Source organism: Vipera berus (genome assembly GCF_964194415.1).
Source record: "Vipera berus genome assembly, chromosome: 3".
Lineage (NCBI taxonomy): Eukaryota > Metazoa > Chordata > Lepidosauria > Squamata > Viperidae > Vipera > Vipera berus.
The window spans coordinates 32,180,595-32,197,674 of NC_138204.1; the positions used below are offsets into that span (position 1 = coordinate 32,180,595).

The following is a 17,080-nucleotide window of genomic DNA, read 5'->3' on the forward strand; positions in this document are numbered from 1 at the left end:
ATTAACACAATAATATTGCCATAAATTATACTTCTCTGAATATTGACAGCATAGAAGTTATTTTGTCCATGGATTTCTCTCTGCTCATATTAATATTTAGAATTTTGGTTGGATAGAAAATACAGTCACAAATAGAGAACAACTGTGTTCTTATTCTCTTCCCCATTAATGTCTTGTTATATAGCTCTATTTTAATGACTAGGGTGATAGTCATCTGAATGTCATTGAAACATATCTTAACCTACTTAAATTTCTTGTGCACATATGCTGCTCCGTGCTCTTGATAGTCTTGTTTTCTCATCCACAAGCTTTGGAAAGAGCTGAGTGAGGCTGCCAAGGAACCCCCAAGCCAAACTGCTGTACTTCTTTTTGGGGAAGCCAGAATTTTAATAAAATACTCTCTACCATGAAATAAAGCATTCAGTTCCAAGCACATCCTCTCTGGAAAACCAGGAAACAATGAAGAACCTCCTGACAGCACAACATTATTAATGATGTCTCCTTTGAACTTATCCGGAACCTTCTGCAGACTTTGGAAGACCAAATGATGAAGTCCTGGAGAGCTCTGGTTGAGCAGATGGGGCTTGAACAATGGCTCTGGGCAGCAAAAGCGTTCTTTGTCTATAGTTAACAAGTGCCCATCAGGGGCCTCAATGCTCACAGGTTCATGGCAAGTTTTCTCTTGGAGATCCCTTTTGTAGTCCATAGACACATAGCAGTAGTTTTTCTTAAGTTGTGTTACCATCTTTTTGTTCAAGGTGCTAAGAAGATATACATTGTTTGAGCTGTTTAGCAGCAAGTTATGCATGTATTTGCAGAGACCATTTCCAGCCACATCCAGTCGATAGATACCTTCCATACATGTTTGCCCAGCATATATTGGAGTAACATGGGAAATCCCTGCTCCAGCTTCTATAGCCAGTCCAGTAATTCTACCACAGTAACAGAGTGAGAGGAACCCTGTATTGGCCACATACAAAGCTGGGACACTAAACCCTTCAAAAAATACCTCTGCCATCTTCTCTCTGTTTGTGGTCGGACAGGAAGGGGAATCACTTGTCAATATTGGATGGTCCTCAGTGGAAACTTGCAACCCACAATAAAAGAGATGGCTCCATAAATTCTCCATGGCTTGCCAATCTAGTATAATACCATGCTTTAGTGGCTGAGTTTGCAATTTTTCACCACTGAGAGAACAGTCAGGATGATAGATAGGAGGAAGAGATGCAGTTTTCATCACAATTCTTGGTTTTTCTTCACCTGCAAAGCCTAATCGACAGAAACTGCTGCCATTGTCTACTACAAGTGCAACTTTCTCCATAATCTTGCACTATGCCTCTTTGATGTCCTGAATGAGAAAAGCAATGGGAAATAAAAGAAGGGGAAAGAAACCAAACTTTTAAAAATGCATTTATTGTCTCAGGGACTTATAACTGCTGTGCTTTTAATCACTATTTGATTGAGGAAGAAACTCAGGATATCAATCCTATAGAAGAAATATTCAACATTGAAGAAAAGGGGGAAATTGTTTTCAGCTCCCATTGGGACTGCTTTAATGAGTGGTTAGATCAGTGATGACGAACCTTTTAGAGACAGAGTGCTGAAACTGCAACCCAAAACCCACTTATGTATCGTTGGGGGCCGGGTGGGTGTGGCCCATTGGGTGGGCGTGGCTGCAGTGGTAATGGCAGACTGGGTGGGACTAAAAGTTCAATCAATCAATTCCAACTTTGCGAGATCTTTTTTCCCCCCACCCCGCGAGAAGTTGAAATTTGATTGATTGAACTTTTTTTTTTTGCACACGGAGGCAGAGGCCTAAAGCGAAAAGGTTTTATAAAACCTAGCTGAAGGCCTAGGACTGGGACGACAGCACAGGTGCCCACAGAGAGGGATCTGTGTGCCACCTGTGGCATGCGTGCCATAGGTTCACCACCATGGGTTAGATAAACAAAGCAGAACCTGCTTGGGAAATACTATTGCTGGAAAGTAAGGTACAAATTATATAAATAAAAGAATAGTAAAAACATGTCATTTCAGGACCAGATATAATAGCACAGAAATATTTTTAATGCAAAGTGATACGTTTCTTTGTAGACCAAAGAAACATTAACTGACATAATGTTTGTCAGCATTGTTAATAATGTGTAATATTCCCATCAGTTTAGAGACTGATCATTCTTAGCAAAACTGAGGGTTTTTTGGTCCTTTGTATTAGGGTTTGTTTTGTTTTTTTACAGATGAATAAAAAAGGTTATAAAAATATAGTTCATATTTCAAGTTCTCAAGTGAATTTACCTTTGGAGTAAAGTACAGCTATAATTTTTACAAGTTACAGATACAACACCCAATGCTATATGAGTGAGGGACACGTCGTAGAAGCCCTTCTAACATTGCAAGCAATCCAGAGAAATATATTCTCATTTTGTATTCATGATATAATATCACTGAAATCCATGACATACAGTAGTCCTTAATACTCTTAGAAAATGTTATGATTTTCAGAGAACATGTAGGGAAATCAGTAGTGCGATTCAGCCAGTTTGCACCAGTTTGCAGAACCGGTAGCTAATTTTTTGTTGCCCAGGCCCAGAATGGACTTCTGGAAGTGGCATCCACACAGAGAACCAGTTGTTCACATGTTTGAATCCCACCACTGAGGAAAATCCATGACAAAAATCTTGCATGCTACTTCTAAATGCCCAGGAGATCTGTATAAATGCAGGCTCTATCTCGCCCATATGTTATTGCATCCTGTATTTCCTTCCAAATATTTTTGTGAGACTTAAAGAACTCTTGTGTTATTTTTGGAAGGTCTTTTTGTGGAAAAGGACAGTTCTGTCCCATCAGAATCTGAGAAAGTGGAGTCTATGTGGCCTCCTTTTCTTAGGTCCTGGTTTTATTGTAGGGCTTAAACAATCTTTCTTCTCTTGCTAAATCCACATGGAGATTACTGGCAATGTGTAGAGGAGGGGCAAGCTGAACAGTTCAGGAGAGCTGGTTTATGAGGCCAGATTGCTTGGAACTGATACCTTCCTCAAGCCAAGGAAGGACCGATGAGAGGCAGCTGAGTTTAGGTGAGATTTAACTATTAGAATATACAAGTAAACACAACAGGTGACTAAGATTGCTGGAAACAATTTTTCTTCCTACCTGACCTCCAGAAATCTCAGCCATAATTTCTTAACAGAGATTGCTCAAAACTTGTTTGTATCTGTTGCACTGGGTTATACTTTTCATACATGAACAGAGTGTTATTGTACCTTTCTAGAGCATCCTTGTTTGAACAGATTTATATATTCACACTCTCAGCCGACCTCTTTACTCTCATTCTCTCAGTGTTGTTAATATCAATGTCTCTTGATATTCAAGTTCCTAACAATTTTCACAGCATTTGTAATGTAGTAATTGATAAGGGATGGAATATGTTCTGATCCACGAATCTGCTCACTAACCTTTAACAACACTCCTGGAAACCTCTAGGCAAGAGAACCTTGGGACAGATGCTGGCCAAACTGAGAATCAGTAGTTGGTGGATGAAGATATTCAAGCTCACTAGGAATTCTTAGATTCCACTGGTTTTCCCCCTCAAAAATTCACTTTTATGATGTCATCAGATTCTATCATGCCTTCTTTCCCTTCTCTTTATACATATTTCAAACATATTAGTTCTGTTTGACATCTGACTCAACAGTGTTATTTTTATCCAGCTAGCTTGCTCCCCATCTTTTCTTCACAACAATCAGAACATTTTTCTTTCCAGGATTTCCAGGTAGACTCCTATTCAGAAACTAGTAAAAAATCAAGTAATGTAGTAGTTAGACTAGGACAGGGGAGACCTAGATTCAAATTCATCCTCAGTCGAGGATTCAGTGAGTGAATCCTTGGCCAGTCTCTCTATCTCAGTCCAGCTTATTCCACAGGCTTCTTGTGGGAAAAATGCAGAAAAGGTCTGGTATCTATGCAAACCTGAGCTGTTAACTTAATGGAAAGCTTGGATATACAATAAATCCCAATGTTTAGTTCCAATCTTAATATTTCATAATGAAAAATCATATTTTTGTTTTTAAAAAGCCAGGTATAATATAATTATATCATTACCATATTCACTCATATTGTCATTAGAAACGGTGGCGATATTATCAGTATGATCTAGATAATAACATGAAAACCAGTTATAAAATAATGAAATGTCTCAGGAAGTAAAGAGGAAAGGCTTCCATGTGTCATAGTTGGCATTCCATAAACTGGTCCCCACTACTTTCTTATTTATTTCCATCTACTTATAAATTGCGTAGGAGCAGTCCGTAATGCAGTGAACTTCAGTCAGAAGAAACAGCTTGAAAATTGTGTTGGGGGGCAGGGCAGGAGAGAAGAAGGGAGAGAGATGAGTTGCAAGAGAATCTTATAGGTCAAGACATTGCATTATATTGACACCATTGAACATCAGCCTGCTGGATTTGATCCAGCAGTCAAGCCTGCCAGAATCATTTGAAATCAAGATTTTACCCTCCAAATTGCTAGCTGATCTCCTTACTTTATATCAACTACAAATATAATAAGTATCCATTCAATCCCATCCCTTTCCATTCTATCTTTATCAAGTTATAAACTTGTTGACCAGCACAAGCTGACAATGGAGCTCTGCAGGACTTCAGTTATTATTTCTGTTAGAGTGATGCAGCACCTTTAACAAGCACAATTATTCAAACAATTGCAAATCTTCTGGACCACAATGCTCTTTAGCTCATTTTATCCACACAAAAATATCATCAGAGACCTTGTCAAAAATTTTAGTGGCCCAGCCTCCATTTACCAGTCTTTGTCAAGTCCCAGGTGAGATCAAAGCACATTGCAACTGTAGCCATGTGTCTAGAGAATTTTATGGCATAGATAGGCATATTTTTTTTTTTGGCTGAGGAGCCCTGTTAATCCTTGGCTAATAAAGTGTATGGGGAAAAAGGAAGGCACAAATAGGTTCAGCAATACATTGGTCAGGCAAACATACCGTTTATATACGTTACATATATATGCATTTCCATTTTGAAATATATATTCTTTCCTTATGATACACCTCAGGATATACATGCCTATCTTTCCCTCTTTCCACAAAAATGCAGAACATACATGCTTGTGTATACACAATCTTTTTGCAACAGAATTTCTGCAGAATAGTTTTTTCACAATCACATTATTCGTGGTCTGTCCTTTTACTGTAGATGTGAGGAGATTTCTAGAAAATGGCACCTGTAAAATTTTGCATTGGATGCAAAAACCAATTAAAAATGAATAGAGAAGCTTATGCATTGATCAGGCCTCTGGCAGGCCTAGTGTTACTGTTAAATCAGCAAGGCAGTTGCCTAGAAAGGTAAATATTGAATGTCACAGAAGGGCAACAAATTGTTATCTACAATGTTTTTTTAGCACTAGGTTTTTGCTGTTAGAAATGGAAAGTTACATTTTGAGGTAGGGTCTTCATGTGTGCCTAATTTAGGATCAAGAGCATCTTAACTTGGGGAGAATAGGAGATTTTCTACTGTGCCTTAGGCAGCAAAATGTCTTGGCTGAGCCTTAACCACAGAGAAGACCCCTGTGAGTTGATGGAATCTATAGTTTATTGTTTATTTTTAAAAAGTACCATCTTTCAGTGATAGTATAACAGAGTCAGAGGGGACCTTGGAGGTCTTCTAGTCCAATTCTCTGCTCAGGATCTAGATGATGAAACACATGCTGGCATCTTCAAATTCAGCTTCTCTTCTAGAAAATTAAGAACTCTATGTAAGAACTGTTGTGCTCGAGACGTAATATATACCTGAGGTGCATTAACCCAAATGGGTATAAAATGCTTTGGATTCCAAAATCTCAAGTAAGGCACAGTCTCTTAATCATCACCTGTTCTTTGTCCCTGACAGCTACAAATCTTATATCCAGAATATATAAATTTACAAATCAATTTGCAATTGCCTAGCTGTTCTTATAAAAACTGAAATAAAATGTAAGAATCCTGCAATCAAAGTGGGATGAAATGTGAATTTGTGTGTTAGGTAGTTTGGATATTTATTGAAATATTAGATCTCTGCACAGTTAGTCCACAACCTATGACTACAATTGAGCCCAAAATTTATGTTTTTCAACTTTTCTTGTCACATTTGTTAACTGAATCACTGCATTTGTTAGATTAGTAACACGGTTGTTAAGTGAATCTGGTTTCCCCATTGACTTTCTTATCAGAAGGTTGCAAAAGGTGATCACATGATCCCAGGACACTGCAACCATCATAAATGTGAGTCAGTTGTCAAGCGTCTCAGTGTAAATCACCTGAGGATGCTGTAACGATCATAAGTGTGAAAAATGGTCATAAGTCATTTTTTCCAGTGCTGTTGTAACTTTGAACAGTCACTAAATGAACCGCTGTAAGTCGAGGAGTACCTGTATTAACATAATTCAATTTCTAATCTGGTGGATTGTGTTTCAATTAATGTAATACTGTATTTCCCCAAAAATAAGACCCAGTCTTTTTTTTTTTACACCAAAAGACGCATTAGGACTTATTTTGGGGGAAACACGCTATCAGGGTGATCAGCCCGGCCGGATGCCCTGCTCCATGGCATGCACACAAGAGGCACCAAGCACATGAGGCCCAACAGTGTCCAGCAGCAGACACAGTGCGCCGGCCCTTTAGTGTAGCGCAGGTAACATATGAGCCTGGTAAAAGTCATAGCTATTTTAAGAATTCAAAAAGAGTCTTCATAAAACACACCTATACATTTTGAAATATTTGATGGTTTGTGCAGCCACATCTCCATAGGTTCTAGAGTGAATCTCTATTTGTTGATCCTCCTCATCCTGCCTTTGAAGCCACTAATAGTTGTTTGTCCCATGAGACAATATAAAATCTGATAGAAGAGAATATTTGTAGCTCAGGGTTGAACTGCAGGGTCCTCAGTGCTCCCTGAGCTTAGTGATTTCAAAAGAGACAATTAAAAAAACCAAAAAGGAAACAAGAACACCAAACATCAAGATTAACATTAGATTAACAATCAAGAAGTAAATATCCCAATCGAAAAGCTACCAATGCAGACAAACAAGCTAATAGTAAAGAACAGTCTAATCAAGAACCACTGAAATCACTCCCACCAACAGTGACAGGACAAGCCACTAGTATATGAGAGCAAACCCCTCTCCCTTCTAGCACTGATGATGCTGCCTAGTTTGGTAATGAAACACCTGCAAGAAAACAACCAAGCTCAGAGAGCACCAAAGACCACATAATATAAAATCCAATATGAAAAGACCTAAAGGAAATAAAATTCTCAAGAATCTTCAAGCTTTTGTCATCTGCTGTTGATCTCTAATAATGTTAACTGAACTGAAGTTCTTGGATGCCAGTAAGTAGGAACATACAAAATGTACCCCTTTAAAGCATAACTTTAATTAGTACTCTATCAATTTAACTTTTAGTATCTTTGATACCTCTAATACATGACTACGTAGTTGCAGTAAGGTTCAATTTTGTCCCCTTGGAATTTTTGTTTGTTATGTTGCAGTGCATCAGTGACCACAATGAATGTTATGTCATGTTACCATTAACTGTCAACAAAATACAAGAGTCTATGCACGTGAGAAAAAGCCCCAATGCATTCAGGAGTTTTTTACATAAGCACCCATTTGAGAGCATACAAAATACAACAAGACTTTTGAGATGCTCAAGGTGGTTTATTGCGTTCCCACGTTTTGGAGGTGTTCATTTCCAGCCATTGATTTGGCAACATAAGATGTTCGTTCACAGGCCAGTTTGTCCCTTCATGCCTATTGGATGTATGGTGTACCAATGCTTGATTTTATTCTTGGCAATCGCTGAATCTCCCTCTGCTGTTGATTTCTCCGCTTCGACCAAGAAAAACAAAGTGAGCAGTCTCCGCATCTTCCGCATTTCGCAATCTCCACCTCCTCGCCGTGCTGCTGAGGGAAATGGCAATGAGGGGCTGGTTTTGTCTCCACGGCAGCCCCTCAGCTCTGGTCGGCTGTAAATATTTACTCTGTTTCCCAGGGGAAAGGAGAACAGGGGGAGGACTTTTGAACCATGAGACAGTTTTCCAAGAGGAGGCAGCAGCACTACCTTGACCTGTAAGCAAAACAGAAACTTCCTAGTAAATGATGCCCTTCTTTCCTCAGATATCGTGAGCCTCTCTCTGACCCTGTGCTACAGCTTAGACTGGGCACTTTTTTGCACTAGATAGAGTCTAGACTCTAATCTGTTGTTGTTTTTTTACTAACATGCTATTTTCACATTTTGGGGGGGAGGAAATACCCTGATTAACATCTGATTGCTCTGATTAACATATGGCAGAAATAATGAGAAAATCTAGGACAGAGGTAGGCAGAAGGTAGATTAGAATCTACTGTCTGAATTCTGGTTGAATTCAACAGACCTTTATTTACAGATGCATCAGATTAATCTGTATTTTGCAGGATCACAGATGCGGATTTGTGCATATACTGTACATGGCTCATCTCAGAAGATGACTTGGTGAAGTAAGAAATTGTTTCTGCTATATAAGATTTCATACAATATTTAATTCCTTCTTAAAGCCACTAGGGACGCGGTGGCTCAGTGGGCTAGGACACTGAGCTTGTCGATCAGAAGGTCGGCAGTTTGGTGGGTTGAATCCCAAGTGCCGTGTAGCAGAGTGAGCGCCTGTTACTCGTCCCAGCTTCTGCCAACCTAGCAGTTCGAAAGTATGTAAAACTGCAAGTAGAAAAATAGGGACCACTACGGTGAGAAGGTAACAGTGTTCCGTGCGCCTTTGGCGTCTAGTCATGCTGGCCACATGACCATGGAGACGTCCTCGGACAAGCGCTGGCTCTTCGGCTTTGAAACAGAGATGAGCACCGGCCCCTAGAGTCGGAAATGACTGGCACGCATGTGCGGGGGAACCTTTACCTTTTACCTTTACCTTTAAAGCCACTAGTTTGCATTATAATCTGATTCTAGAAATTGGGAGGATTTTTTATATCTCATCTAGCATATTTTTTACCAGTATCTTAGTTCTAGGTTTGGTGACACACAGAGTAAAAAAAAAAAAGAGGATTCCTTAAGCTGAGTTCTTGTTGACTTGGTGTTTCGTCCAGATAGTTTTCTTGGTAGATTTATGGAAATGAATTATCATTGCTTTTTCTTGGATATTTTTACTTCCCAATTAGTTTGCAGCCACGGGATTTCCTTGTAATCTCTCTAATCCAGATTCAATTCTATTTAACTTTTTGGGAATTAAGTAAGATAAGTGCTATCACCTGGTGTGATTCAGAGAAAATTTGGGAGTGTTGAGGTGAGGAATTTATGGGAAATGATTAGACTAGCTCTATAAAGGAAGAGTGAAATAATATATAGGAAGAATAAAGCCTTGCAGATATAGAACGACAGAATCTGTAATGCAAATCTGGACAAATGTCTTGTTGTAATGGGGAGTCTAGGTAAAGAGCCTATAGGTCTCTATTGCAGGAAAACAGGAATATAATCCAAATCCAAGAAAAATAGGTTTAAGCCACTGGTATAGCATGAGTTTGACTATTTCCCAGGAAGTTTTTGATTCTCAGCAACTTTTTATTTTATTTACTTTATTTTATTTATATCTCATCTTTTTTTATTTTTACAATGACTTCCTCCTCCCATTTTCCCCACAACAACCACCCTGTGAGGTGGGTTGGGCTGAGAGAGAGTGACTGGTGCAAAGCCACCCAGCAGGCTTTCATGCTAAGGAAGAACTTGAACTCATAGTTTCCCATTTTCTAGCCTGATGCTAGAAAACCACTAGACTTAATTAATGGGTGGATAATCTATCCCTAACCTATTCTTTCAGGTCTACATAGCATGAGTACAAAGTATTAAAATGTCGTTTAACTATTCCTATACAGTAGATAAAGATCTAGAATAACATTATATTAAACATGCACGTATAGAACAGAACTCGTGCTGTAGCCTGCAGTGGTGGGATTCAGCTAGTTCACACCAGTTCGGGAGAACTGGTAGCTAATTTTTTGTTGCCCAGGCTCAGAATGGACTTCCTGAAGCGGCACCCACACAGAGAACTGGTTGTTCATTTATTTGAATGCCACCACTGCTTGGAGGGAGTGTGTTTGTGACTTTGGGGTGTTTTGAGCAAATACCATTCCAAGAGTTCTATCTTTTGGAAACTTCTACAGAAAGATTCATATTGAATCAAGCTGGAAAGTTTTCTATTTCAGATTATTCATTTGTAGTATATGAAATGCAGGCAAAGTATGAAAGATTGATGTAAGAGTGGAGTACTTGAGCTCAACTTTCCCCACCTTATTGATGAACAGAAAAAGACAGCTTTTTTATTAAAAAAAGAAATAACAACTAAAATCAGACAAATTAAGAAATGTTTTAAATTTTTGCAGAGCAAACATCTGAATAGTATCACATGACTGCAGTTTTACCGCTATTTGATTACCATACCATGGGGCCTTTCAGGCACCTTCAGTTTTGTCCATATATATGAAATGTATGCTTAAACTATATCATGTTACAGATATAGTTTGTGTTCTATATTGTTTGCTGAGCAGCGGGTGATTTCAGAATATTACACAGTCTTTCACACACTTTACTCAGATCCTCCAGAAACTTTGCAGCTTATTTTTATAAGATCATTTGATCCATTTACTACCCATGAAAACACTGTGTGCCAGTGAAAAAGACACGCAAACAGTCCTACCATGTTAATTGTAATATTTTAAGTAGGTTAAACATTGTATTTTCTGCAATATTAATATTCAAGCCAGAAACACCTTTGCCTACTTTTTTAGGGCAATTCACCTTTTAAATTCTTTCCTAAATACTATTTTTCAATGAACTTCTGAATAAATAAGCTGCCTTGTTCTAACTTGTCTTCCAATAATCAATATTTTTTCATCTTCAGTATTCTTCCTTCTTACTTAATTTTGTCTAGATTGTGTTTCATAGTTTTTAAATATTCAAACTGATATCTATTCCTTTGCTACATGATAAACTAGTGATGCTGTTTCAAAGTTTGTTCTTTTTACTTCAGATTTATAAAAGTTTTGTTTTATGTTTTGTGGGCAGAGTATTAAATGTTAGGTAATGCTTATAACTAAAATGATATTGAAAATTGAAACATATCATTAACAACTGCTATTTAGAAATGCTATTTTTTACAGGTTGGAAGAGACCTAGGAAAAAGAGAATGCTAAATGTTGAAAGGCCCTTCTGTGATATTATAGTGCTTTTGGGGGGGGGCTTCATTAAAAGAATACACTTGCTGCACTTGGGGAAGGCCCACATAGTACAATATGCTGCATTGTTCAGGCAAAATCCTTCACAAGCAATGTGCTTCTTTGTTTAATAGCAAAGTAGCCACATTGCTTCTCTTGGTAGCTTTTTCTAGCAGTTCCAGTAGCCAAAAGAGATTCTTCTATATGTGCTATACAAGCAGAGGAGAATCCTCTGTTGCTTCCAATTACTGGAAATGCCAGGCATGGTATAAAGGTAACATAAGCAATATTGCTTCTTTGTTTAATCTTGTGCCTTCTTGCCTTGGGAAGGGTGAATTGTATGGTTTCCATCTCACGAGTGCTCTGATCAAGACAAAGCTAAGTTGTTTTACAGAAACTACAGTATACTTTGCTGAGTAAAACTGATCTGGGCCTATCTCACTTACTGAACAGCACAAATACACAAGTTTATTATTTATTTTGCACTTCCTATTCAACGGAAACTTCCAAGAGAAAGGTCAATCTCAAAAAATTAAATATAGGTAAGAGTCATGAAATGCAAAAGGCAACAAAACTTGCAAGCCAAGTGCAAACAATCAGAAAGATTAAAATTCAATCTGCAACGTTCTGGACAATGGCTAGATGGCAGCATGGAGTTTTCTGTATTTCTGTTGCATCAATTGGTAATAGGGATTTATACAGCCCAAATCTTGTATGCATAGTCTAAATAGCTTGAAAAAATGTACTTTCCTATACAACAAAGTATATGTCTGATGGAGATTTTTGTTCATCACTTAAGACATTCTCAGCCACAGTAACCAACCATATCCCCTCCAACAGCAGTGATAATTTTCTGCTCTGATTAGGCCAATGTTACAATGCTTTCTCAAGGTGCACGACTCTAGAAATAAAGACTTCACCTTTCAGAATTCTCAATACAGACATGTTGGTTGGTGAATTCTGGGAATTGAAATCCATGTATCCAGTGGTGGGATTCAAATATGTGAACAACTGGTTCTCTGTGTAGATGCCACTTCCGGAAGTCCATTCTAGGCCTAGGCGACAAAAAATTAGCTACTGGTTCTGCCGAAGTGGTGTGAACCGGCTGTATCCCATCACTTCATGTCTTCTGAGGAGGCTATGAAAAACTAGAAATAATACATCTGAAAAACTCTCAATAAATAGGTCAGCTGGTACTTACAGTGGCCTGGTCTTTTTTAAGGAGAATGACAAGTCCTCTTTTTTCTTTGTGTTTTTCTTGGTCTATGATCTTTTCTGACTTAGTTTTTTTAACATTCCTATGGGAGGTGTTATTTCCCATCATGCCACCAAATTAGTGGACTTTCCTCCTTGGGAAGCAATTGTAGCAATGTTGCTACCAGCTGTATCTGAACCAGGTGCTCTAACACCAGGAACAATTATGATGTCACGCAACTTCACTAGATGATCTTACAATGGTTGAGATGTATACTACCAAGCCCTTTAAGGCTGTAATCATAGCTAAACTATACTAAATGGCCTTCCCGGAATGATGCTCTTGATTAGGGTCCCAATGTATCTGGAGACTGGAGAGGGTTCTTTTTTGTTGAACAGCAACAAAAAGCTGGATAATTTAGAAAAAAGAACATCAAGCCAACCCTCCACATTTTACAAATTAAAATAAGGAACAGTGTTTTATTCCAAGGTTCACTTCTAAGCTTCATATTCCCAGAAGCTGACAGCTCGGTTCCTATATTTTTCTTTTTTTTTATTGAAAAGTTTTACGGTACATTTTTAAATACAAAACCCCTCCCCTCCCCCTCCCCTCTCCCCAAACCTCCCCAACTCTCCCCTCCCCTCTCCCCCCCTCCCCGACTTCCCAGAGCTAAATACAGGGTATAAAAATACAAACAAACATAATCTAAAATATGGAAACAACAATAAAATATTAAATTCTATCACACTTTAACTCTTAATAAAATAACTACAAGCTAGTTATACATCATATAAATCCACTACTTATTCAAATGCTAAGTGAAAATTTTTAGTCCCATATTTATTCTGGATATAATCAATCCATCTTCTCCACTCCACAATATATCTCTGTTGTGATTGGTCTTTCAAATATGCTGAAATCTTTGCCATTCCCACCAAATTGGAAACTTTTAAAGTCCATTCTTCTATAGTCGGCAGTTCTTCCTTCTTCCAATATTGCGCTACTAAAAGTCTCGCTGCCGTAATTAAATTCAACATCAGCTTAGTGTCCACAACGGTAATATCTGTGATAAAGCCCAGTAAAAAAAATTGCGGATAAAACTTTATCCTTTATCCTTTTCTTGAATATTTTTCATCATATTTTTCAACTGTTCTGTAATAGCCTGGCCTCCACTAATTTAAAAGGCAAATACAATGATATTTTAATGTATTGCTAAGCTTAGAGTTGGGAAAACTATCCCGATCAGAATGTTTAAGTCTGAAATATACAGCAGCTGCTGCTGTGTAGAAAATATCACTCTGTGCATAGTTAATTAGTTAAAATGATTTAAATGTTTTCATTGGATGTTTTATATATGAGGCTGTGTTTTGTTTGTTTACTGCTAGTTGTATAGATTGTACAGTAAACTGAATAATATACATTATGGTATATTAGCATTCATACTCAGATCTTTTTTGTCACTCTGAAAATTCAGTAAGATTAATTGAATATGGGCTGCAAAAACATGGACAGCCACTAGATCAGGCATATCAAACTGCCAGCCCATGGGCCGGATGCATCATGCCAAAGCCGCGCCCACCCCATTGCCAGTAATGGGGGAAAAGTCACAATACATCACGTGACATCATGTGACTTCATGAGTTTGATATGCCTGCACTAGATTGATGCAAAAAGAAATTGGGGGATTTGTTTTTACTTATTTATTTATTTAGTTGGATGGTTGGTGGATGGGTGAGTGGTTTTTATCCCACCTTTATTAGTAACCCAAGGGGACGAATATTCCTAATGCTCCTTCTCCTATTTTCCCCTGCACAGCGAATTGTGCTGAACGTGACTGTAAAGTCACCTGACTTTCATGTCTAAGGCAGACCTAGAATTCACATTCTCCTTTGCTGCAAGTAATATCTTGTAATGCTTTCTGGGTGGTTCTTGAATCTGATTAATTTGAAAAATAAACAGAATTCTCTGCGGTCTTAGCTGTCCACTTTTTGCACTGGACTGTGTCCTACCTGGCTGGTTAAAGCAGGCTGGAAATTGGAATCAGGCAATAATCAATGCTTCTTTAGTGGAAGAGAAGGTTCTGTGAACCTAGGAGCATATTAGATCCTATGGAACGGGATGATTCCATCAAACTTTCCATTTTGGAGGAAGGTTGTTGAGAAAATAGTGGAGCTTCAGTTACAGAGGACTCTGAAGGATATAGATTATGCAGACCAATGGCAGTCTTGTTTCAGATCTAGTCATTGGACAGACATATATATTGGTTAGTCTCATGGATGACCTCAGGAGGGACTTAGAGGAAGGGAGGGAGCATGAACATTTTTGATATTGTAAATCTGATTTTCTTCAGGATCATCTATCCAATTTAGGAACTGGAGACAAACATTTTTGGTGGTTTTACTCTTTCTGATTCAGTCAGTGATAGCACAGAAGGAAAGGTGAAGTCTACTCTACATACAAATATAATTCAATTTATTAATCTGTATACTACTAAAAGTCTTGTTCCCATAACTATTAACTGAGGAAAATGGTGCATCATAGGGCAATACCTTTTGAACCAAGATACCCTAAATGGGTTAACTTATAGAATGAGTCCAAAATCTGATTCTGGAATTGAAATTTCAGCAACTTTTACATTAAAAACATTTTATAATATAAAAGTTATCATAAAACAGTTTATGACATAATACAAAATGTCGTAAAACATTTCCTGTGCTGATGTTTGACTTTGCTATACAGTGCAACACAGCCTATTTTCAAGGCAAATACTTCTCTGAATGTATCCTAACTTTTTCAATAAATGGAGCACATTAGAAATTCTGTCATTGTTTGAAGGCGTTGAGAAAATATCTCTGAAAAGATGACCTAATAGTCATAGGTTGTGTAGTAGTTAATAAATCTAATCTAATTCCCCCAAAATAAGATCTGGTCTTATATTTTTTTTTCTTCCTCCAAAAGAGGCATTAGGTCTTATTTTCAGGGGATGTCTTATTTTGTTCACTGTCTCGCTTCGCAGCAGTGGCACCAACAACCCTGACTAGCAGGAGCTTGTGTGGCCTCCACCATCCCACTTCTTCTTCAGCCGCTTGCCACCTCTCCCATGCATAGTCCCCTGGCCTCCGTTTTGCCAGAAGAGGCCTTCAGGAATGGCCTCTGCAGCCGAGAACAGAGCCCCGGGTTGATGTACGGGTTGTCCCCTGGCCTCTGTTTTGCTCCTCCATGCTAAGCTCCAGGAAAACTATGCCAGTTGGTGCTGGGCAAGGAAGGCCAGTCTCCCCTTTCCCAATGGTTCTGCAAAGCTCTTGAGGAGCAGATTGCTTCCTGCCAGGTTGGCCTTGGCACCCACTTTGGATGGCAAACAGAAAAGCTTTGTTCTTTTTCTCCAGGGCCTTTGAAATTGCCCCCTTCCTTCACTTTTCTGCCTTAAAATCCAGAGCATGCATGTTTTCTTCCTGATCAGCTCAGGATACAGTAGCTACCATATGATTTTTGTAAGAAGCTGAGTGTACCAGTATGTGTGAGTCCAGCCCCCTCAGCATGCACCAGGCCAGCCCGGCCCTGCAGGAAGCAGATCTGCTCCTCCACACAAAACCTCAACGGCTTTTCAGAACCATGGGGGAAGGGGAACCTGGCCTTCCTTGCCCAGCTCCAGCTTCATATGAAGGACGAACACAACGCCGGGAGTAGAAGTGGCAGAAAACAGGATTGCCATTTCCAGAACAGAGTAGGGAGATTCGGGCTGATGCAGGGCAGTGAGAAAGTACAGACAAGCAATTGCTGTTCCGGCTGGAACGGAGACCACCCAAAAAGACTGTTGCTTCATGCAAGCGGGTACGACTCTGCTGACCGAGCTCCTCAGGGCTGCTTGAGAAGCTTTGTTCCTGGGTGGTGGCAGGTGAAACCGACCACCCTGCAGCCATTTTATGCCTCTGCCTCTGCCTCTCCCTCAGGTAACTTACTCTGCCCCTCTTTACTTTTAGCGTTCATGGAAGCCCATGCCTTTCCTGCCCTTAAGTTTCTCTTTGGGTTCTATGCTAACCCCCAGAGATCTGCATTTGTCTGCCGTAAAAACTTAGGTCAGCCCCACAGCAAAAGCCATCCCCACTCCCCATCGTCCATGTAAAAATCAGGCTAGGGCTTATTTTCAAGATAGGTCTTATTTTTGAGGAAATACGGTAATCCCTTATTCACAAATGAAGCAATTAATCAAATAGTCATCTGGATTTTTGCAGGCTGGATATGATAGAAATATTTCTAATAATAACTGACTGATAACAGAAAACTGGAGTTCTTTTTAGTGCACAGTTACTGTGTCAGGGATTAGAACATCATGTATATAAATAATGATGAGTCTCTTCCAATAAGTCCATTTCAGAGTAAGAGTCTATTTGTTTCGAGCTTGATGTTATGGATCACATACACTAGAAATGGATAAACTATAAACCTAACAATATTGTGACATTTCAATTCTTAGCCATTCCAATCAACCTGGCCAATATTAAGGAGCATTAGGGACTAACACACACACACACATTGTATATACAGACAGGCACACAGTGTTTATATCTTGCATTTTAGTGATATAAATAGTTTTGTAATGTGGCACACTGACATCTTCAAATGGGGTTGTTGACC

At 38.8% G+C, this 17,080-nt stretch overlaps 2 protein-coding genes across 2 annotated transcripts in view; one reads left to right on the plus strand and one right to left on the minus strand.

Annotated features, from left to right (window-relative positions):
* The window catches only part of NECAB3 (N-terminal EF-hand calcium binding protein 3), a gene marked incomplete at both ends in the record, with an annotated part of 104,335 nt that overhangs the window by 73,391 nt on the left and 13,864 nt on the right, over window positions 1–17,080 (plus strand). The gene's annotated exons all lie outside the window — the stretch shown is intronic.
* Window positions 242–1,321, minus strand: ACTL10 (actin like 10; the record flags this gene model as incomplete). The annotated part of the gene is made up of 1 exon (XM_081322444.1): window positions 242–1,321. One exon carries the CDS (start codon window positions 1,319–1,321, stop codon window positions 242–244), a length of 1,080 nt encoding a protein of 359 aa, XP_081178570.1.